This window comes from Gobius niger (genome assembly GCF_951799975.1).
Source record: "Gobius niger genome assembly, chromosome: 2".
In the NCBI taxonomy this organism is placed as follows: Eukaryota; Metazoa; Chordata; class Actinopteri; order Gobiiformes; family Gobiidae; genus Gobius; species Gobius niger.
In genome coordinates, this window is record NC_136853.1 from 17153408 (window position 1) to 17177655 (window position 24248).

At 40.8% G+C, this 24248-nt stretch overlaps 2 protein-coding genes across 2 annotated transcripts; both read right to left on the reverse strand.

Annotated features, from left to right (window-relative positions):
- Positions 1-5024: 5024 nt before the first annotated feature.
- Positions 5025-12791, reverse strand: nt5c2l1 (5'-nucleotidase, cytosolic II, like 1). Its single transcript, XM_079582973.1, has 17 exons — positions 12665-12791; positions 11070-11143; positions 10885-11002; positions 10691-10786; positions 10521-10612; positions 7635-7692; positions 7444-7537; positions 7313-7366; positions 7158-7241; positions 7052-7087; positions 6860-6967; positions 6726-6792; positions 6416-6586; positions 6302-6353; positions 6166-6217; positions 5861-6037; positions 5025-5778 (listed from the first exon to the last, which is right to left on the reverse strand). The coding sequence occupies exons 1-17, from the start codon at positions 12736-12738 to the stop codon at positions 5725-5727; spliced, it is 1461 nt and encodes a 486-aa protein (XP_079439099.1). The 5' UTR covers positions 12739-12791; the 3' UTR covers positions 5025-5724.
- A 2410-nt stretch (positions 12792-15201) lies between these two features.
- Positions 15202-23949, reverse strand: slc2a11l (solute carrier family 2 member 11, like; the record flags this gene model as incomplete). The annotated part of the gene is made up of 12 exons (XM_079552252.1): positions 15202-15405; positions 15478-15605; positions 15707-15782; positions 17924-18025; positions 18192-18302; positions 20993-21180; positions 21609-21757; positions 22597-22726; positions 22941-23065; positions 23161-23321; positions 23653-23751; positions 23836-23949. The coding sequence occupies 12 exons, from the start codon at positions 23947-23949 to the stop codon at positions 15202-15204; spliced, it is 1587 nt and encodes a 528-aa protein (XP_079408378.1).
- Positions 23950-24248: the final 299 nt, after the last annotated feature.

Below are 24248 nucleotides of genomic sequence, written 5' to 3' on the forward strand. Positions count from 1 at the left end.
ACCACCCAAGGGTGCAGCCACCTTTCAACCCTGCACAATTCCACTCTGCAGACCTTAAAACAGAAGAGGATTGGATGGAAAGAGATACTGTGAGAGCTGTCAAGCACCCTTTGTATTTGTCAATAATGGTCATCTGTTCCATCATAAAGCCATAGGACAAATATGCTCAATGTGTTAATAATTGATTAGCCTAAATTTAAGTAAACTCCTAAATGTATATTTAGTAGCCCACAGTTATTTGGATAAAGGTCCAATGAGGATATCTCACTTAATTTAATTTGAAATCAATAGGATGGGCTATTATTACTAATTAAACTTCAAACCAACATGAACCAACATAAATAATTCATTAACTGAAACAAGGTTGAAAACATTGAGTAAACCCAGATGAGCACTTTTACTTTTATTGGATCACATTTGTTACTCTGTCCTGTTGCAAAATTACCAGAAACATGTGGAAATAATGTTATTAAAATGAATATAATAATATTCATATTAATAATAATAATATTAATAATAATAATAATAAACAGAGCCCAAGTCAACACCTTCAATGCAGCAATGTGACTATTAGATCAATTACGTGATATTAATGGGGCAAAGTCACACGTCTTGACCCCGACTAAAGCTAAACTAAACTAAATTAAACTAAATGAAACTAAATGAAACTCTCCAGAGCAGAACTGTTTCCTTCTGCCACCTCCACAAGGCCGGCATGTGGCCTACAGTCTGTCTGACGCGCACAGAGAACGGTTTAAGTGACAGTTTCCCCTCTGTTCTGTCCGGTCTCATAATTAGTTTGGTGCGGGGTCCGATCTTAGAGAAATTTGTGAATGGGACACAGTTGATCAGGTATTCGCTGTGCGCCGTGACGTGTCGCTCGCTTCCAGCCAATGTGAGCGCCGCGGTGAACGTCCAACACGCCGCGCACAAACCAATGGATCGTCAAATGGCAAAGACTAGCGCAGGGAGAGGCCAATCAGCGGGAGGCATGCAAACGAGGAATCCGCTCCGGCAGCCTCTGAATGTCAAGTAGTCAAAGATGGAGTCCGGATCTGGAGGCCGTGTGGAGCACTGCAAGCCTTCTCCCAGCTCTTCACGTTGCGGTGCCTTCCAGCGTCGATAGGCTCGCTTTCCCGGAGCTGTTGCGCAGATAAGCCTTGAAATAGCGCTACGTCCGCTGCAGTTTGTGCGTATCGCCGCTTTTTCTTTGTTTTTTGGACAACTTTTTCCTTCTGCGCTTGTGCCTATAACGGATCGTCCCTCCCTTGGCCACATACTATGCGTGCTGCTGAAGAGCTAGGGGGTCTGTCCGCTCCACTTGTAGCCCGCTTGAGCTCCGCTGCCAGCGGCAAACTTGGAAGTTGCACAAGGATCGAGTGCTTATTTCTTAAACGACGAGTGTTGAGGTTGGAAGCTCGCTGTAAAACTTGACGGGGACGCGGTTAATGCCTTGTGGACACATTACGCACCTAATTGCCGAGTATTCTCTACGCTCTCGTTTGCACCGTGCTTTGTTATTCTGTGTTTTATTCGAATAGCTACATGTTGTTCCTATTGGCTGTTGTGCAATCTAACAAGTCGTCAGTATTGTATTGTAAGCTGTGTGCTGGTAGAGCAAGGCGTAAAACGCCCATAGGCCTGTCAATAACGTATATAAGGCAGAGTAAAATGTAAAGAACAGCTACAACCTACACGCTATATCACATTGGAGTATTTTTAAACATAGTGCGTTGACTCAGTTTAGAAAAAACAACCAAAGGCCGCTCCGGAAACCTTAGCCTGCTGCGTTTTTTCTCCCTCTAATGGTATAGATTGTGTAGGTTGTGTAACAGCGCAGTAACTGTGCAAACTTGCAACAAATACGGCGTGCTTCAAACGTCTTTTCTTGAGTTAAACTGTTGCTTATCAACAGCAAAGTAAGTTTACTAAAGTTTAGAGGAAGAAGACATTTGTGTAACAATAATTATGTGGTTTAATCTTTACTGGTTTTGCTGCTGTAGGTGTGGACAGCCTTTAGCTCTCTCTCAACCCCCCTCCCTACGCCCAGCCTCCCATTTCCCCCCCAAATTAGAATGCATGTCATTCACTGTAGAGAATGGTATGGGCTCACATGCTGGGAAATTCCCATTCTCCCAGAGTGAGAGTAACCAACACTGTTTAATTTAGGAAGTTTATTTAACTCCTGCAGGCAGGATAGTGGCGTTTGTCAAGTCCTTGTAAAATAGAGCCTTTGACTTGCAGCTTAAAGACTTCTCAGAAAAGTACTCTTGGATAAAGATGACTACTTTCTTTGGGTACTGAGGTTGTGGAGAATTTGAGATGGAGTGTGTCCATGTTGTTGTCCAGCGCCCTTTTTCTGTTGCACTACTGAGCATTGGGGTGAGCAGTGCAATATTAAAAGGGCATTGGCTGATCAAACTGACCAAATGACTGCCACCATCTCATCACTGTACATGCATGGAGAAGTCCCTTCGAGCATTTATCCCTGTAAAAACTAAAAAATGCAGTCCGCAGGGTCCAATTTTAGACCCCCCCCCCTAAAACAGCCAGCACTGGATGCCGACTAACAGCTTTGTGGTAATTTAAGCGTAATTTGACTTTGTCAATGAAGAATGGCTGTCCCCGTGTCCACGTGCTGACACATGCTGAGGTCAGCTGCTTTGACAATGTTGCACTACTGTACCATCCATTCTAGCAGTGCAATAGTATTGTCATAGCATTTGGCCTGAGCTCACTCTGTTCTTATTTTATTAAAAGGCAAGTTTTCTAACGAGCCTCTACTAGTGACTGATGACTGATAGCAGCTGGTGGTATACTGCAGAGCCTCTTGCCCTGTTTGCTCAGGCCTGTATTTACAGAAGACACTTTGTCCACTTTGCTCACTTCAATTGAAAAGTGCATGTTCCTTTATGGGCAACAAACTACATTGCTGACATTTTTAAACCTGCATTACCAATAGTCCCCCGCCATACACCAAGAATAGAAAAAGTAAAAACAGGACCATCCAGTAAGTCTCAAATTACGTTTTTTTTTACTGTAAAGTATAGGCTTGGGTGTCATTTTGCTCCCATGAATACACCACACTGATGACATTTTAGGTCACACTTACTCACTTTATATTTACCAAATACATACATAGAAAATAAAACCAACTACTGAAATATTCAATCAAGATCTCTTTTAATGATTGAGAGCATAGTGTTCCTGTAAGTCTTTTCATGTGGGCTTTTTCCAGTGCATTCTCATGTTCTCTGTGTCTTCACCTGTGTGTGTTTTGCCATCAAACTTGCCATCTCTGGAAGGGGGTGTGGGGTCGGGGCGGCTGTGAGCATCCTCGTCGCTGTAGCAGGTCGAGGGGGGAGGGGACCTCTGGAAGGAATGCAGGAGCAGGCCTCTCTGCTTTCTTCCCATCTTTTCCCTCTGTTGTGTTCACTTTAGGTGTCAACCCTCAACTAGCACTCTCCAGTTTTTATGGGCACCACTGGAGCCTTCTCGGTGCAAATGTTTAACCACAGTTCAGTCGCAGTGACACTTAAGTAATTATTAAAAACAGAACAGGAAGTGAGGCGGCCTCTTCGCTGCTGTTCAGGTGATTTGACTCCAGCTTGGCCCTAATAAAGACTTTCAAAGTGTGTAAAAGTTGGCTTCAGAGAGGTTTTTTTAAGCGGCGCAGTGGCTTGACTTGTGTGAAATTCAGCCTGGGTAAAGAACGTGACTTGTTTAGGCTTGCTTGCAATGCTTGCTGGGAAATGGTGGAATGTGTGGAATGGGGGCCGGTTATCTGAGCGCAGAGAGCAGTGCAGAGCCAACATGTCAGCGGTGCCTCACACCAGCGTTTCATGTGAGGGATGCACTGTGACATCTGCAGCGCATTAAGAGCTGCACACATCTCCACTGTATGGCCTGCACTCACAGTGGCTCCAGAACACACCTTAGACAAGCTGATTAAAGATGGGACAAGAGGAAACACGGGTACTTGTGAAGTCATGGTATTAAAGAAATAATGTGAACAAAAGTTTGTTTTTATTTTTGAACGATGCGATCCAAAAACAAAAGGCAAAGATCACATTTATCACTGAGTTTGGAACATTAGTCCTGATGGCTCCATGTAGATTCAGAGAGTCCCTGCTCAAAATGATTCAATATTCCACCATGAACACCGTGGGCCTGTAAAGACTGGCGCTCATTAAGTTATGTAAAACAAGTAGTAAGTCCCATGAATATATATATATATATATTTATACACTTTGTAGATCTTAGTGAGACACAAAGGAAGTGTTTAAAGAAAAGTTAGAGAGATGAAAATAGATTAATAATGTTCACAATTTGCCTTTTTATGGTATGAAATATTTTTAAAAGTTATTATACAAATATGCACAAACAATTGTGTTGGATCCAACTGAGGTGTAGATTTGCTGAAGCTGGAGCCTAAGTCTTGTGTAAATCATATGGAAAATCACATCCAGAGGAGCAGTAAAATAGCAAAACTGCAGGACTTGTTATTTAATGCATAATAATAGTATTTAATGCATGAAATAAAGTTTTAAAGTACCCTGTGCTCTCTCTTGTTTGTTCTGCTCCTCTGCCTGTGATTTTCCTCGTTTATGTGAACACATTTTGTCACAGAGGCTAAGATACTGTTTCTCCTGCTCAAGAGCATATTAGAAGTTTTCCTGTTCTTTTTAAAACTTTAAAAATACCAGTTTAATATGTAATTCTAGGCAACAGTTTATCCAGGTGAACAGCACACAATGATGAGTGAAGGGCTAAAATAGTTCTAATGGCGGAAATGAAATCATCCTGGAAACAGGAGGTGGCCGCATGTGCAGGGGGAGCATCCTCAATTCAAAGACCTCAAAGAGCAGCAGCAAAACAACATATTTAACGCATATCCAAACACATACATGTCTAAATCCTCCCTAAAAAAGAGCTAAATATTTGCTTGAACTTCTACTTCAAACATAATATATTGATTGTAAAATCATGGATCCTTTACTAGGCATTGTCTGTTTTCTGCTGCTCTGGTGTGGGCCTTCAGTTTCCATGTTTCAGTGCTTACAGAAGAGTAGAGGAGGAGACTTTGAAACAACACATTCCTGTGCACTGTTCTGGTGAACTTTAGCCTCACATTGATACTGGAGAGCAGCAGGTGTCGCCCACAAACACACATGGCTCACATTGACATACATGAGCCACACAGGTACGTCAGTAACAGGCTTCACAATAAATGCGTAATTGATTTCGCTTTGAAACATGGCACATTGTCCCGGGTGGGATGTAGGGAGCCACTACCCCCTGGTGGTTAGGAAAGGAACTGCATATCATCGACCGATAAACGATACAAACAATTAACATACATCACTTAAGTAAATAAAATACATACACATAATTATAAAATAAATATCGGATCAGTCCTAAGGTGGCCCAGTCCAAGTCACCCACATCTATACCAAACCAAATAACTGCTGCTCTGTCTCATCATGAACCCAAACTTTGGCTGAGACATTGTGAGATGCAAACACAGTACGTTATAAAAACAATATTCGATTAAATGACATGTGTATACGCATTTGAGTGACTAGCTGTTTGGTGGCGTCCAGCAGAGGGAGCTATTTGCTTTTGAAGAACTCACAGATGATTATTGTGCACAAACTGTAGGACAAATTTGGGGCCCAAGACGTCTCACCTACAATTCACAAGATACAGATAACATTCAGTAGGCTAGAGCTCTGACCCCGAGTCCGTGGCAGTGTCTGAAGTCATTTCATGGGCCATCTGACAGAGAACAGGAACAATTATGAAATGCTTTCAACTAGCACTAGGCTACTACTGTGGAGTACAGCAGGTCGACACTCACCAGGACAGGAGGGGCCAGGAACAGGTAGTTGAGGGGGTAGTGCAAGAGGTTGATGCAGCTGGTGGAGTATAGATCTGCATATCTTATTAGTTGACTGGAAAACAGCGTCTGCCTGGCTCCACTCCGTAGTAGACTACCCATCTGACTGTAGGCTATGTCCATTCTGTAGGTCAGCAACTGAATGCACAAGAGCAAAACCCAAAACAAATTCAGCCACATAGCCCGGTCTTGATATTGTATTCAGTTGAATGCTGCTGTTCAAATAGCCTTTATACTGTGTTACATTACAACACAGAGGAACTGACCTTCATTCTGTACTGAATGGCATTAATCTCTGGATCTGAGCTGTTCACATTTCTTTGCATAAATGAAGAAAAAACACCAAACGTTATCAATTGAACAGACTTCAACAGGGCATGAATAACTGATCAGGAGCCGCACTTGTGAAGCTCTGCTAAGAAGATGTCCAGACGTTTGAGCTCCTCAAATAGACCTGCACACATGTACCATGTTAAACGCAGTCATTCTGTCCTGTAGTCAGATTTTGCATCTTACCTCTCTTCTGCTCCCACACCTCCAGCTCTTTAGTGAGCTCAGGCACCACCAGGAAAGTCTTCCAGCCCTGTCGCTTTTTAGATTTGAGGATATCACCAAAAATATGGTCTCCAACATAAAGAATATCCTTCCCTTGGACCTTCAGCAGATCACAGATTATGTCTGAGGAGCCTACACACACACAGAGATAAAAGCTGCTGCATAAATCAGCAAGCACTACAGTCCAGCTGGGTTCTTACGTTCTGTCATAGTATTTGAAATGACATTGCATTACATCAAAATACACCTTTACATTAAGTATGAACATTACCTCCTGAATACACTGTCCCATGCTGGAGGTCCCCTGTGTAGGTCCCTATGCGCAGTTTTCCCGTGTCCTGTGATATGCACATATTAAATATTGTGTTTTATCCAATGTGGCATCTGTGGCAAATCTTTATTTACTGTGTCCACTTGTCTCAGAACTGTCCCTTCTCCAAAGAACAGTGGCTTCCTGGTGTCCACAACAATAAGATCAAAGTAGGAGCGCCAAGTTTTTCTAGGGCTGCCAGGCTAACAGAAATATGACCGGTCAGCTATAGTTGACTTGTCATCAGACACTAGAATGAGTTATTTATTCTGAAAACATGCACTCACCTTCACTTGACTCTCCAACAGGTATTTCATCAGGGCCTGTAAACAGACTGCAGATTAGAAAACGTGCTGAATATGGATGGATTCCGGTTTTGTAACAAGGACTCACTTCTGTGTAGCTAAAGTCACTGTTTGTTGCCAAAAACACTTTTGCTACTTCTTTAATTCTTTTTAGAAAATCTGGAAGATTCGGCTGAAAAGCAAAAGCATGTTTTTATTGTAAAACATCCTGATTTGAGAAAATAATCATGGTCATTTACTCACATCTCTTTCTACGTACTTCTTCAAATTCTTAATAGTTGTGCTCTTGAGGATGCCCTGAAATTGAGTAAGATCCGCAAACAGTCGTTTATATGTAGATAAATATATTTTCTTCTATAATAGGTTTGTATTACTGTGTCATGAATGTGGTCCATGGCATCTCGGACATCCTGGAACATACTTCTGAAGGTCATCAGCAGATCACCATGTTTGAAACCATAGGTGAGGCTGCGGCGCACACAAAGGACAGGCAGACAGGGCGTTAATCCACTATTTACACATTATCAAGTGTGTAATTCTGCACAGATGATCCCAGCTCAGTTACTTTTCGTATCTGCTGCATCTTGTGAAGAAGTCCACGAGGCAGGAGTAGATGTAGGTCTCTGGAGAGACAGGCAGGTGATTCAAAGTACTTCCTTTACCTTTTAGGCACTAACTCATTTTCAATGAAACACAATGCATTCGGGTTATGACCGTGACCTAATCCCATGGCAGCAGTGGCAATCCCTGGCAATCCCTTTTCTATTTTGATAGGGGTCGATTTTACGGCCAATGCTAATACAGATGTGTAAACTGACTGTTATTATGCTTCAGTATCTAATAAATAAAACAAATAAGATAATTATAAAAAGGCATTCACTAGGGACATAAAGTAAACAAATCATTCCAGATCTCATTTAGTGAAATGCACATTCTCTTTATTTATTAAGAGTCTATCAAGGTCTTCAAGCCACTGACCTCAGACTGTTCTATATGAATATCAAACCTGCAGTCACAGCGTGGACTTTAACCAATAGTGTTTACCATTTCATGGTTATTGTCTTATTTGTCTGTGTCACTGTCTGCTTACTCTTATTCTATGTTAATTTTCTGTTTTATTTTTACTAACCATTTCATGTCTATTGTCTTTTGTTCATGTCTATTGTGCTTGTTGCTCTGTGGCCTTTCCTGTCTGTGAACCTGCCCTGGGAACTACAGATGCAAATTAGCCACTGTGGCATATTTACATGTGGACTTTGAGGACTCAGGTTGATTAATTTGCACTGTCTCATCCTAAATAAATAAATAAAACAAAACATGTACATTAGGGTGGTCCTTAAATTCTGACTTTTAAAATTTCATCCTCCCACCCTCCCAATAGATTCTCCCTCAGTAGAAACTTGTTGGTACCAAATATCTCCATGATTGGTCAATATTTAGGGTATGCTCAAAGCGACTCAAGTTTCAATAATTAAATTACAAACATTTTCGTGTTTTCATGTTATAATATAAATTGCTGTTAAACACAAGAATGACAATTAAAGTGCTTGTAAAAGTCATCAGGAATTGACCAATGCCGTCTATAGACGTCAATTGAAATCCGATCGCTGACTGCCAATGACGTCTATAGACGTCAATTAGGTTTTTCAATGGGAACAGCTGCAGCAAAGCCTTGAGCATGTCTGGTGTTAAAATCTTAGTTGTGCTGCCTAATGCTGCCACCTTGTGACTCAATAAAAGAACTACAAGTTATTTTATTGAGTCACTAGGTGGCAGCATTGCTCTTTCGTTTTCTCAGCTTTTTGGTCAGAAAACAGCATTTTGGGTGATTTCACCCATTTTCTACGGTTGATCACTAAAGAATGGAAAGAGGTACAAACAAGCTCTTTTTTTAGATGAAAGGTGAGAGTCTTATCTTTCTTTTGGTGGGTTTTGTGTTGACATAGACCCAGACCTAAATTTTCTGTGGGTCTTGAAAAAACAGTCAAAATCCTGACAAACCCCTTGCAGTGGGGAGCTCTCTGATTTGAAAATGGCAGTCAATGAGTTAAAGAGCTATAGGCAGTGTTCTCAAGGATTGACAAAGTCATGTCAGTGATAGTTCAATAGAGTGCTTGCGAGATGTTCATAGCTCCACCATCCTATGTGTTTGATGACGTGGAAGCAAGACCCTTGATCACTGTTGCCTTCATTGAATCGAGATACAGTTTGCGGTGTTCTGCAACGGCCTGTAGGACAAACTGTGTCTGTCTCTCATATTTGGTCATCAAGGCATTGTGCTCCTGCTTCAGTGCGACTCCTCGTTCGGCAGAGTCGTTGACAACGCCAAGTTTGCAGACCACTTCTTCAGATAGTCTGCGTTTGATTCCCAAATCTGGACCTGTTGCCAGGAAAGAGTTGGGGAGTAAAGAATCTCAAAGAAATTCCATGTGTTGCTGGTACAAAAATCCCTCAGCCTTTTATCGTGGATTGTGGACTGGTCGATTGCAATTCGTTTTGCAGGGTCCTTTTGCGCACTGTGACTTAGTTGCTTAATCATAGCCCTTTTCTCAGCTGCATCGACTTCTGGATCAAAAAAGGCAAGGGCCACCAACTCTTCGCTTAGGTACCAGAGGTGCCCACAAAGTTTCTTGAAGTCACCCAATGACAATGATGAGCCGATTTCGATGAGGAGCTTAAACAGACGCAAGTCACCTGCAGGGAACCATGGGATAGGAACCATGACTTGACGTATGCTGATACTCCCAACACACAGAAGTTGCCAAGTTCTTGTCTTTCTCTGTTGGTCAGTTTGAAGCCAGCATATTTGAAGATAAACATTTTTAGTGCGTAAATCAGCCGTGCCATGAAAGAGCACGGTGTATGGCACCTGGCTTCATGAACGTTATACCACGTGATGGCACTCCTCCCAGAAACACTATAAACCGTCTTTTTAGTTAAAAAAGTATGAAGAAAAGAAAATGCCTTGTACTCATATCGGTATTGGCAAGTACTTATATCAAAGTACTCGTACTCATATCAGTTTTAGAAAAAGTGTTATCGGTGCATCCCATGACCAACATATGCAGGGATAATAATTAAGTAAAATTTAAATTATCACACATAGACTTGACATTCATTTTAAGGCCTGTTCATATGAGTTCATACTTCGTCTTTCCGGATAGAAAGCCTCAATGCATTCCTTGACAGCTGTTACTGAGCGCGTACAACGCCACGACACAGTCTTCTTGCTTTTCTCTGTTTCTACTAACTTCAACCGGCTTGAGCATACCCCAAATACACTCTGATCTGCAAAATAAGTGGTAGGAATTGGTTTCTAATGGGTTAGTACCTGATAGGATGGTGGGAGCAACAAAAAAAACATTTTTATTTTTTTCATTGAGATAAGGACCACCCTAATGTACATCAGTAGACAAAGAAGTTCAGGGGATGACATACTGTTGGGGTTTACCAGATAGATTGAAGAGTGTGCTGAGATTGTAGAAGCGTTCAGTATCATGCCTTTGGATAAACGTGTTGGGATAATATTTTTTTATATCAAACCTGGAAAATAAGTAAAACAGTCACGCAGATTAGGCCGAGGACAACACACACGGTTTAACGTCTGAAGTGTTCATTTACCCTTTGAGAAAGTAGAAGCCGTGAGAGCAGACCAGAATATTCCCATTTGAATCCACTTTGAGGAGATTGCCATATGTGGTGTCGATCACTAAACCACTGATGGGAGGAAGAAAGCACTTTCTGAGCTCGTATGAAAGAAGCCTGGACTGAGTTAGTCGTTTTGTTAGTTGTGGGATGTGGGGAGAGAAGGGTACCGTGTGGGGAAGCTGGGGTCATAGGTGTAGCGCAGCAGCTCATGAGGGTAACCGACCGACACCAGTCTGTCTCTGATCAGCTCAAAGGACATGCTCTCATAGTCAGGGGACTTGTAAACTGTTGGAGAACAAACATATTAAAACCAACGCGGCCAAAAGTATTTCACTTTGTTTAAGTCACATACTTGCCAATGTGTAGTCCATATCAAACCCATAGCATTTGATGTTTTCTAGCGTCAGACTTCTGTTCACAAAGATCCTGTAACGAATCACAAAAACAAAGAAAGTTGCACTACACACATTATTTACAATCTTTGGAGACGAGTTGAGTTGACATTATTTTGGTAAATGCTCCTTTTTTATTCAGTGCTTTTCCACCTACATCAGGCACTTAAAGCGCTTTACATGATTGCTTTGCTGACTTCGTACTTCCTTCTCGCTGTCTGAGGGAGTGTGTGTGTCGGGGTGGAGGTTGTGAGATGTTATCATGGTCCTCAGCTCTCCTCAGCTCCACTATTTGCAGAGACTATTAGTATCACTATTTAAAAAGCAGCTGCTGACATGTGCTGGTTGGCTGCACTACAGTGGTGTTACTGTGCTGTTGAAGAGTATCAGTCTCTGCCTGATGAAGAAGACACTTTTACACATATACAATTACAGTAAATAATTTATCTACATGCTCTTGTTCAGTCTGCATTCAATACTTTGGCTATAAATGTTTAGAGAATGCATTTAATGGAGAGACTTTACACTCTTAACACGACCAAACACTTCCAGGTCCACCTTTAACATGATTAGGTTTAGGAACAGCAAATATCGTAAGTTGTGTTTCTCTCACACAGATCTCACACATATTTTAACAAACTAGAAGGCAGTGTTAATTTCATCAACTAAAATATTTAGTCTTAATTTTAGTCAAAGTGATATTTTTGCCGACCAAAATTGGACTAAAACTAAATTAAAAGTTTCTCATGAGACTAAAGCTATGACTAAAATGTCCAGATATTTTAGTCGACTAAAATAAGACTAAATAAAAGTGAAAAGGAGAGACTAAAATCATCCAAACTTCTATTGACCGTCTGAAAGAGCCTCATATCATTTAAATTCACTGCCAAATGAACAGGTCTGAGCTTTATTCATGTGGAAGCAGCTCTATGAAGTCGAGGAACAAGATTAAATATGATTATAATGAATAATATAAATATAAGTCGACTAAATTAGTCTTAATTTTAGTCGACTAAATTGACATGCAATTTTAGTCGACTAAAACTAGACTAAAATTGAAACTTTTTTTTGGACTAAATCTTGACTAAAACTAAATTACATTTTAGTCAAAAGACTAAAATTAAAATAAAATATGTTGTCAAAATTAACACTGCTAGAAGGCCTTGGCTTTCAAATGAGGCATCACACTGGCATATCGGCTGTCAATATGTCAATGCACTTTGAGATTTGATATGCATAATAGCAAACCCCAAGGTGGAAGGTAACAGGTTAAAGTTGTGGAAGTTTTCCGTGTTGACAAAACCTTTGTGGTGAAAGCTGAAAGGTCGGTTATGCACTATGACTAATGACTATGTTACACACTGTTAGTTTCCCCATTGTCTCCTGTGCCACATCTGTAAAGGGATTGTGACATTCTGACTTTAATATGTATTACGGTTTATAGTTAAGTCTGCTTGTTATATTACTAAATGGACATAAAAGCCACCCAAAACAGCTGGTTAATAATAATAAAGTAAAAAACATCCCCGCATATTGCTGCCTGACGTGGACTCACTTTTGGTGGAAGCCCCTCTTGGCCCGTGGCTCCTCGGGCGACATGCTGATGCCAGTACTGTCCGCTGTGGCCATCGTGAGCTGCCTGTATGCTGTCAGTCAGGACGGGTGCATGCGCGTTCCCAAACTTTGCACTTGTATTTAACAGCATCTGGATGTTTTTCTGTTTTGGTTTCTCCCTCTGACCCCTCCCTCAGTGCACGTAGTGATGTCATGGGGGGACACCCTGCCTGTCATGGTGGTCAGAGGGGGTTTAAATTTGAGGAGATTGTGTTATCAGAGACACGCACATTTGGAAGAAGGCTGCAGGTCTGCGTAAGTTGTGGGGGTTATGGGTCATCTCTGGTCTTACTTACAACTCCACTGCGCTGCACTCTTAGAGAAAACACAGTTATACTTTATTGGCACTTTTCCTCTACTAAAAAGGACTCTCTGAAAGCATTGTATCTGCACTCTTTCCTTTTTCTGTAATTGATTCATTTTTATGTTGATGTTTTATTTGCTTTCTTGTACTTGTATGCAACTGTGAAGCATTTTGAATTGCCTTGTGTATGAATTGTGCTTTACAAATAAACTTGCCTTGCCTACAACTTCACTCTCAATAGCGTATAGATTCCTTCAAATAGCTTTTTCTCAGTAGGCTTTAATGTGTATGGAATCTGTTATGTAGTGGGTCATTCAACGTTTTGTACCATTGGGCATTCAGATGGTAATCTTTGAAGTTCCAATTGCTGTCATTACATGAAATTAAGAGTAATACAGTATCTAAATTAGACCAGCCATTTGCTGTAATTAGACTCTATCCTATGTAAGAAGAACATTTTGAAGAGAAAATTCTTACGTTCCTTCTCAAGTACACTGTAAATTCTAATGCATTACTTCAATAATTAGCAACTGCAAGAGATTTATCAAGATTCAGTACCATTGACATAGGATTTGTCAGTACTGAATTCATTGAGGCCCCAGTGTCCTCTCCTCCTGCCCCGTCTTATCGGTGAGGGGAACTTGCCAGGCCCGTGGCCGTAACCCTGCTTGTCATAAAAGTCAGACGGCGTCCGTAATCCTCACTTTTTACCTGAGATCATTAGGTAATTGCAATCCCGTGTGAATGGGGCTATTTGTTTTGTTAGCTCTCGCTGTTGGTAAGTCATTAATCGTTGTATTTCGAGAAACTTGTCGTCATTTGGATGTGAAATAACATTTGGTAATGGTTTAGTGTGTGTCCACTCCAATGTCAGCTAATCGACCTGTTTGGACTGTTTGGAGAGATGAAGATGTTTTACACGGCTCAATGTTAAATAACTTGATTTATATATATATGTTTTAATATTTCTTTAAAAAAAAAATTATATTAAGTTTGATTGATTGATTTATAATTTAAAATACATTTGAAAAACGTGTCAATGGGAACAACAAGTAAACCATAAATGGCCCATTGTTGTAAGAACATGGATATTCCAGTAACCATTACAAGGAAAAATAATACAGGTTAAGATGATATTTAAAGAGACTAGATGCAAGTTGGTCATTTTATGCTCACTACTGCCACCTTGGGTCTTGTGCGTAACTGCAGCTTCTATATTAGGCTCGTGGATGACGACTCTTTGGGCCCAAAGTAACACCTTTTTGAGTGACAGTGCAGGACTTTAGAGGCAGTTGTGGTGAACAGGTCTGAGCTCATTCTACACATTAGGACATGGCTGGAACATGTACATAATAACTAAAATACTGCATATAGCCCCTTAAAGTAACAAAAGTAATCAGTACAAGGAATTCCAAGTTGTCAGTACTAACATGTCTAGTAATCAGAACAAGTATCGTAAGACATACTGTGAATGTCTTCTTAATCATACTAGCATTGCTTAACATCTGGTTCAACCACAATGCATCAGGTTTACAAACTATTACAAGTAATCGTAGTGAGTTAGAGTTTACAGTGCACTGTTCATTTGTCTTTTGTATTTTCCAGAAAATAAAACAGACTTGTAACGCTGTTATGGAACATTTTATTAACGAAGGAACAATATATATTTTAAGTTTAGGAGACTCATATGGGGGATTGGTCAGCTGTATTGTATCTGATACAATGTCCTCAATTAATTTTTTTATTACAGTTATACTATTTCTATTGTTACATTTTACAATCCACTAATCGGTACTCACTGTTGTAGATAATGACAGAGAGTTTACACAGTGCTAAAAGACTCTTTACACCCACAGAGAAACCTTATTGGACTATAGAGTATTTTTTAATCATATTAGTTAATAATAATAATAAAAATGATAATAATGCATTGGTTTTATATAGCACTTTTCTGGACACTCAAAGACGCTTTACATTGCACTCGGTGGTGGTAAGCTACTATTGTAGCCACAGCTGCCCCACTCACGCATTACATTCGCTAGGCTTCCTGGTGTTCCCAAACGGTCTCCCATCCAAGTCCTGCCAGGCCTTCCCTGCTTAGCTTCCAAGGTCTGGGCAGGACGGGACTGGGCAGAGCAAAGGCGGGATGGCCACATGTCAATGTTCAAACACAGTCAGAGCTTTGTCTCCCATTTGTCGTTGTAACAGGTTTGTTCTTTGGAAAGTGTTTTTACAGGTTTGGAATGGAGTTTCTTAAACTCTGCAGCGATCTCCAGAGGCGAAAGGTTTTTTGTGTCCGGTAAGTAAAATTTCACATAAAGACCAGTGGATGCACAAAAAAACAGAAATATCAGGAAGCAGAAGTAATCCATTTGTTCCTGCAAAAAGAAAACGATTGGAAAAATCAATAATGAAATCAATAGTGTGAGTCAAAGCATTAATATACTCACAGCTAATATTGGAAAGATCATCCCCACGCAAAAAAGGCCAGACCAGTTGATGGAGGTGGCCACAGTGAACGCAGCTGACCTGAACTCCTGGGTGAACAGCTCCCCGGGAAGAGGAGTGGATGCTCCTGCTGCAAAAGAATCGAGCCGGGTGACTTTATAACCATAGTTTTGCCTTAAATTCAAATACTGCAGATGCTACTAGAAAAAAATATAAATATTATTAGCTTACATATTCCACTCGCAAAAAAGAATATGAATGCAAAAATCAACACCATGCTGCAGTAAGGCATCCATTTGAGAAATGTCTAGGAAGCAAATGCAAAGAATGATCAGTCGATTACAGTTCTCCACCTTCAGGATCCACCTTCAGTCTAGGGCTGTCACGATAATCACTATATCGACTTATCGTTCAATAAAAAACAGATAAACGATGCATTTTTGGGCTCGATATTTATCGTCTGTACTAAGGCAAACAAGTCACTCCTTTGATGCTGATTCTGTTCTGCAGGTCCAAATGAATGGGGAAAGTATTGGACAGGTGAAATATAGGGGAGAAATGTTTAGGAAGGATTTTTCTTTAAAGCCATGTCAAGATAATGTGAGATTTTACTCATAAAAGGCCTTTCACAGACACAATTCTATATTCACTCCACACATGGTGTTGGTAAGCTACATTTGCTGCCCTTTGGGGTAGAGCGAGAGGAGCCAGCAGACCCTCTGAACACCACCATCCATTTACCCACACACATCATCAGCATCACCTGCAGAGAGCTGTTACATTTACTCAAGTACACGTATAAGAGCAACTTTTTGAAGCAATTTTACTTTGAGTAGTTTTGCCATATGGTATTTTTTACTTGAGTAAACTTATTTCAAAGTAAAGTTACTCTTACTTGAGTAATTTTAAGCTACTCTACCCACCGCTGAAGACCTACTTGCTTTACACATTAACTGCTTCAAAATAAGGAAATGCTTGACTCTTGACTTGCACAAATGTTTTTAAATTATATGGTTCTCTCTCAGTCTACTAACCACTATAACAATTAAAATCTTTATTGATTTTAACATTGTGAAACAGTTTTTTAAATGTCTCAATGGGCTACCTTTGAGTTAACATGCATATGACAGGTTAATGCTTTTGAAAATATGACTTTTTTTATTTTATTTATTTATTTAATAAGGACATAGCCATTACATGGGACGAACCAGATGCATTGTGTTATAGCACATGTGCTCATTTTCAACACTTATTTAGATGGATAACATCAATTGCAAGTTCATCAGTTGCATAATTATCATTTTATTTCTGTGAAGAAGCAATTTTAATGAACAAATGTTGGGCAGAAAAGGTTTTTTAAGCTGACAAGAAGTGACATAAAAGGTGGCGTTCAATGGTTTGACTCATTTGCCATACGTTTGTTAAGTGGTGATGTCACAGCTCTACTTCCGGGTCCGCAGATGTGCGAGAAACTACTAAAAAAACTCCTCAATACCACAATCAATATTTCTGAAACTCAACAGAGGGATACTGAACATACTTATCTATCAGGCCCATTAGCCAGAAAGGCTGTACCTACTGCTATAAAAGTAATATTTACCAATATCGCTACATCCGGGTTTAGCGGAGAAGAATGCTACAGTCCGACGATCCGCTAACCTTGGAAGTAGCAACTTCTGAGAAATAAGTAGGTTCAGTAACTCTCCGTTGAGTTACAGAAATATTGATTGTGTTTTTTAAAGGGACTATACGGAGTTTAAAAATGTTAAAAGTAAAACAAAGTATTTTCATCCCCCTACATGTTCCAGCCATGTCCTAATGTATAGAATGAGCCCAGACTTATCCACCACAACTGCCTCTAAAATCCCGCACTGTCACTCAAAAAGGTATTAATTCGGGCCTGAAGAGCCGTCATGCACGAGCTTAATATAGAAGCTGCAGTTACACATAAGACCTGAGGTGGCAGTAGTGAGCATAAAATGACTAACTTGCATCTAGCCCCTTTAAGAGTGTTTTCTCGACCCCGGAAGTAGAGCTGTGACGTCACACTATCCAACCGAAGTGACTTAACATGGTCGGCACGGCAACAGTTTAAAATTGTTTACCTTCTTCTATGTCACTTCCTGTCGGTGTCCAATAAGGAAGTGAAACTATAAACATAACTCCAGAACTGAAGAAAGCTGGGTGCAATCTTTAGCAAAAGCTTAAATATAATCGTGTTAACTATGTTTTAGCAAAAATTGTGTCTGATGTGTCACATGCACTTTAAGGTTAAGGTGTACTTTTGTAAAACAGACTCTGCATTTCACGGCGGTAGTGCCCTCTCTAACATGTCTTGTACGTCTCACAGTTGATAAAAGCCCTGTTATAAGCACTGTAATGCACATCAGACCTCTGTTACAGTTTGTCCATCAAATAAACTAAATAGATGTAAGAATGTAGTATTACCTGCAGATACATGGAAAGGGTGAGGAGCACCAGAGTTACAGACATGCCCATGTAACCTCTAAACAGTAACATCTTTTTGTCTGTGGACTGCACTGTGAAAAACTGCAAGCAAAGAAGAGAGGAAATCATTACACCACAGGGAGGCGCTGTGATGATACAGTAGTAGGGCAATATGGGACTGGTCCAGCATCTTAAGTGCACATGTAACCACTGTAATGGCTTTGAAAGGTCACAGTGAGTTGCACTGAGGCATGCCGGGATGGCTCACCAGGGTTACAGAGGAAAACAGCTCACACAGGCCAGTCCCCAGAGCGGCGTAACGAAGGTCCTCTTCATGGATTCCCGCCTGACGGAAGACTTCAAAAGAATAGAAGTAAACCTGCAGCAGAAAAGAAAGTGGGCAGTATGAGAGACAAGTCCACTGTGTAGATAAGGACACAGGAAGACAAAAATAATGGTGGCGTAACTGAACTTTAATTTAACTTTAAGTCAAGTAATAGCTAGTTTATAGATAAGACAGTAGCAGCTAGGCTTGTCTTTCAGATTTGGGGCATGTTATACAAATGATCAAGAAATCAGTATTAGCACCAATAATAACATCTCCCCCATGGAGCTCACCAGTCCAGTAACATAGGTGCTCGAAGTAAAAATCCCATTCATTTCATAGTATAACCACCAATAGCAGTTAATCAGGTTTTTGCATATCATTAATAATTATATTGCATTTTGCACATTTTAATTTGAAGATTTATCTAAAACTTTATAAACTGAAAGTATTTAGTGTTTTCTTTCTTATAAAGTATTCGTACGATGGCCGGTAGTGAGCCCACAGCTGACTAGCCTGCATCATCGTACTTTTAAACTCTTAATATTTGAATTTTTAGATAAGTCAATGTGAAATAAGAATGGGATTTTTACTTCCGGCCCTGGGTGGGACTGTTGAGCTCTATAAAACATTTGCAAGCTATTTTGGGATTACTTCTGCTTTAGACAACAGATTTTACAGTCATATAATAATTAATTGTGGCTAATAATAAAATGCAGAAATAAGCTAGTCAAATTAGAACCACAAAAACCAGCAATACAGATCGGAGAGTTTTCTGTCGTAGAGGAAACAGCATCACCAAAACCTGAGGGAATGAAGCTAATGATTCTGGAATGTACGCATGGCTGTAGTCACCATTGAGGTCACCGAGTATAGTGGTAGTTATTCAGTCTTTTTTCTCTGTCTCTCCACTGAGTGACTGAACACTGTGAGGCTGCTCCAGCAGACAGTGGACGTATGTTTGAGGAAGGGGAGACGTGCGAGTATGTACGTATCAGACTCCGAGCAGCAGAGCACAAATGAGACACAAAAAGTTTGATCTTCGCTTCAACTAAGCTTGTTATACAGTATGAAGGCAGCTCGCACTATTCATTAATTTTGCCCTGCTGTCTAAAGTTCAAACAGCGCTCACTGTAAGAGAAGCAGTGGCTTCAAAGCGCCTCAATAACAGCATTTGTGCCCAGCGTTTAGACACCTTTAATTTAATAACAATCAAACAAACGTATTCATTCACGGTACAATATCTAGATGGAATTAGGTGGCGTTTGTGGAGTGAAAAGAAACAAAGTCATGATGTCTAATTACATTTAAATTAGATAACAAATACCCATTAACTTAAAAAAGAGGCCTTGCCTCATTCATTTTAATGGGACCAGATGGTATTTTTATACTCGCTACTGCCACCTCAGGTCTAACGCGTAGCTGCAGTTTCTATCTTAAGCTTCTGCATGACGGTACTTTGGACCTATATCAACAACCCTTTTGAGTAGCCTGGGAATACCCACGCTGCTGTGTGCGCTCGAATCATTTCAAACTGCACAGCAGCCTGGGGACCATGGTCGAAATCTTCGCATGAATTTGGGACCAATCACAGAACGAGGAGGGACGTCAAGATGATGACGCACTATTTCGACTGTGTTCTAAATAGTTTACCTCGAAGGTTTACAGCAGGTACGTCATACGTCATCAGATACGATGATACGATTGGCTAGGGCTACGTCCAGATGCATGATAAACATTCATAGCGTCCAATAAACGGCTGTGGACGATCATAAACCACACCTCTCCTACGAGAAAATGAATTGATGGTCCCCAGATCGATAACCAGGCTTTTAGCGGCAGTTGTGGTGAACAGGTCTGGGCTCATTCTACACATGAGGACACGGCTGGAACATGTAGGGGGTGGAAAATATAATTTGAACGTTTTTAAACTTGGCTCTAGATTATAATAATTTAGCCTGTTTACTGATTTTTATGACTGTGTAATAAAATGAAATATGGTCATTAAAATACACCAGATTGCTAAATCACTAAATTGCATCTGTTCAATTAGGGCTGAGTGATCAATCAAATTAATTTGATGAATTCTTGCTTTTCAAAACAGATGATGCGCAAAATGGCTAAATCGTAAAATTGTGTTTGTCACTCCATGTCCTCCTCACGTGCTCGTGTGGCCAGTTGTTTTTGGAAACAGCTCCAGAGGAGAATCCAACGACTTTCTGGCGACCCCCTGCTGCTTTACAAAGTGTTCTTAAGAGTGCGCAGTGAAGTTTTCTTCCGCTAAAAGAGTGTGATTATCCCCCGGTCTGCCCCGCCCCTTTCTGTGAGTCTCCATAGAGACAGCCGTCAATCACAGCAGAGCTCAAGGCGTGAGGAGGATAAATGCACATTTTTGAAAACTCCATGGCTTATTAGGAAGTTTTACTTTTAAGAGCAGACAAGGCATATGTAAACAGAAATAACAATTTTGAATAATTGAAAAATGATGAATCTAAATAGAAATGGTCTGGACTATTTTTGGCTAAATTGCCCAGCCCTATCAACATTCCCTGGGGAGGACTTCCACACGCCCCACTCAAAGATGAATATGGGCCTCACTATTTCTAAAATCCTGACCATGGCCCTGAATGTACACATGTTTCTGATAAGGGAACAATGTCCAAAGTGACATCAGCAGCTCGTGTCCCCTTTAAAGATGAGAGTACCTTGTGCAGGCCATGTTTGAGAGGGCACCAGTGACTCACAGCGTTGATGCCACAGAGCTGAAGGCTGGTGAACGTGACAAGGACTGAGATTAGCTGCCAGCGCATGTCTCGGTTCCTCATCAGCTGCAGCACTGTCCGGCTGCCCACATCCTGCTGCACTGCCTTCTCCTTCAGCATCTCCTCCATCTCCAGGCTATAGTCCCTGTCCCCCCACAGCCTCTTCAAAGCTTAACAAGGAGACAAGCAAAGGGTCAGACAGAGGTTAGAAAAACATGTGGTGTAAAGTTTTTTTTAAACTTTACAAGTTTTGGAGAGAAAAGGTAATCGAAGTGAAATTGTAATCACGGTCCACACACTCATGCTTATACAGGGGCTTCAGGAAGTATTCATAACACTCAATTTGTTATTACAATGAAGTCTGATTCTAAAAATCTTTTACAGTTTTTATGTAAGAAAATGCATCACGCTTATAGGCTGGGAATTTCTTTATCAAAAGGCAATGATTGGAATTCACCACAGACCAAAACATGTGTTATATTTTTTGTGGAGTTTCAGTGTGAAAATGCGATTCTTGATTTGAGTTCATATTAATGTATAGGATAATGAGTGTTAAAAGCATTTTCTAGCTGGACACGATCTCTACTGTCGCCTGTACCTCTCTCGCAGGCCTCGCGGTCTCCTCTGGCCAGCAGGAGGAAGCCTGGAGATTCTGGCAGCAGCGGCAGAGTGAGCAGCTGCAGTAATGAAGTCAAAACAGTGAAACCGAGCAGCCAGGGCCACCGCTCTCTGGAGCCAAGTAACTCACTGAGGGGAAAACAGCAGAGGAGGGTTTCTGAACACGGCATATGCAGCACCAAAGAAATATAGGTACTTTTTTGCGTGATGCTTTGTCACTTAAATATTGATGCATAGTGAGACGAGTAACGTTTAGAGCAGCGATAAACATGGGACCATGATTGGGACCCAGATGTGGGTGGCAAAACGTTCAATATTCAACCACGGAAAAAAATTGTAAAACACTGCCTTGATGAGGATTTCTGAATTGAGAAAGAGCTTGTTCAGTTCTTCAATTAACAAAACACACACTCTGTTAATTTAAACAAGCTGAACTTTTAGGGAATTTTTTTTGCTTGGGTTGTGGCTTGCTGTCCTAAGGTAATGGTGGGTCCTGACACTAGTTTGGTACAAATTTTTCAAGATACTACAAGTAGTCCCTCCTGGAACCGCCACCTTAACGTGGTGGAGGGGTTTGAGCACCTGAATGTTCCTGGAGCTACGTTGTCGGGGCTTGGTGCCCCTGGTAGGGTCTCCCATGGCAAACAGGTCCAAGGTGACGGGTCAGACAAAGTTAGAACCATGAGGCCGTCCTTCTGTGGACCCACCACCTGCAGGAGGAGCTATAAGGGGCTGGTGGAATGTGATTTGGGCAGCTCCAACAGCTCCCCCCACGACCCGGCAACGGAAAAGTGGAAGAAAATGGATGGATGGATGAATGGATGGATGGATGGATGGATGGATGGATGGATGGACTACAAGTAGTGCAAGTAAAAGCGCTGTGGGATAATAGCCATACTAATCTCAGTTTATTCTAATCTGTGTTTGTTGTATGATTGTATGTATGTCTGGTGCAGTGTTGCTCTTACCTGATTCCTAAGAGCTGACCACAAAATTTTCCTAAAGCAACGAAGGAAGCCACCGTGCACCCCACCATCCCCCGCAGCTCTTTGGGTGCACACTCAACCAGGTAAATGGTATGAGCTATCAGACTAAGTCCTAGGAAATTAACATAAAAAAAACAGCAACTGTCAACACAGACTGACCAATGAACCAGTCAATTCAGGAATACAAATAGAAAAGTTATCACAAAAAAACTCTTTGGAGACGGTAAGGACACGACAGTGTGCAGGAGCTGGGGTTCAAAACCCTACGATCATGAGGTGACCCGCTCTACCATCTGTCGCCCCATGAAGCAAATTCCAAGTCTTACCTGCATTCATGCCAAATAGAAAGCGTGCTACGAATATCATCTCAAAAGACACGGCTGCTTTGCTTGAAAGCATCAGCACCGCTCCAATTAAGGCTGGGATGTTGTTCAGTATAAGGCATTTTTTCCTAGAGGACAACAGGGACATTTGGTAAATATCCAACGAAATTGCTACAAAATAAAGATCAAATATTATATATATATTTTGGATCTGTTTAATGACCTGCCATATTTGGAAATGAGAGCATTAGCCAACAGTGCAGACAGTAAACCTCCAACGCAGAAAATGGACACTGTAAATGACCAGATCAGAGAAATCTGCCACTGTTCCAGGTCAACACCGTATCTGTGGACGCTGGTAATGTTCACCAGCTCTTGGATGAACTGCAACACACATCACACAGTCTTTTTAATAATCAGACCTGATGTTTTAATGACATATGAAAGGTTTTCTATGTTTTTAAATGATCTTGGTTTCGCTTGGATGATGCTTTTGCTACCTTTCAATCATAGCTTTACAACGCTAATGTGACAATGTTAGGATAGAAGTAAAGCTGAAATGTTGTAGTTCCAAATCAAAACTTTCTAGAACTTGCTCATCGCAGGGAGTAAAATAATACATCTCACCAAAAAACATCTAAGATTTTTCTATTTTTTTTAAATTATAAACATAATAGCGTTTGTCTCATGCACTTTACAATCCCAAATGACTCACAGCGGAGGGAGAGGTCAACGAAGATACACAGAATCCATACTGAAATGTGCCTCCGATGCCACAGATGAAAATGGCCGCGAAGACAAGAGGACACTCAAGCTAAACAAGCAGTGCAACAAATGTAACAAACGTGAAATGGTTTCGCTGCAACATTAAAAATGAGGAAGGAGAAGGAGGACTCACCAAAACCTGGACAAACCGGAACATAGCTGAAGCCTTCACACTGTCATCTCTGCTCTCATCCCTGGTCCTTGTTAAATGTTTGCGCAGAGCCAAATCATTAACTTCTCCAGTCATATGACAAAACGGCTTGAATTATTTTTTGGTTCCTTTCACTAATTTGTAAGACTTTGGACTGACAGGAAAACGTGTTATTCATTGCCTTTAGACGGCTGCAGCTCCTACTGTGCATCTAGGTCACGGGTTGACAAGTTACAAGGAATGTCTAATTTACAGTATATTTTACTTTAGCACACATTTCCATTGACTAACATTAGCTAAAAACAGAATCAAAAGTGGAGAAAATAGCCGTGGAACAGCTCCGTTAGCTGCGGAGTTACTGCTGGTAAATACATCTAACTCGCTAAGTGTTTTAA

Coding starts and splice junctions, on each gene's coding strand:
- nt5c2l1 (XM_079582973.1), bottom strand. CDS start 12,738: ATGGCCACAGCGGACAGTACTGGCATCAGCATGTCGCCCGAGGAGCCA. Junction 10,787..10,884: donor GACCCCAGCTTCCCCACACG/GTACCCTTCTCT, acceptor TCCTCCCATCAG/TGGTTTAGTGATCGACACCA. Junction 6,354..6,415: donor GGTGTGGGAGCAGAAGAGAG/GTAAGATGCAAA, acceptor ACATGTGTGCAG/GTCTATTTGAGGAGCTCAAA.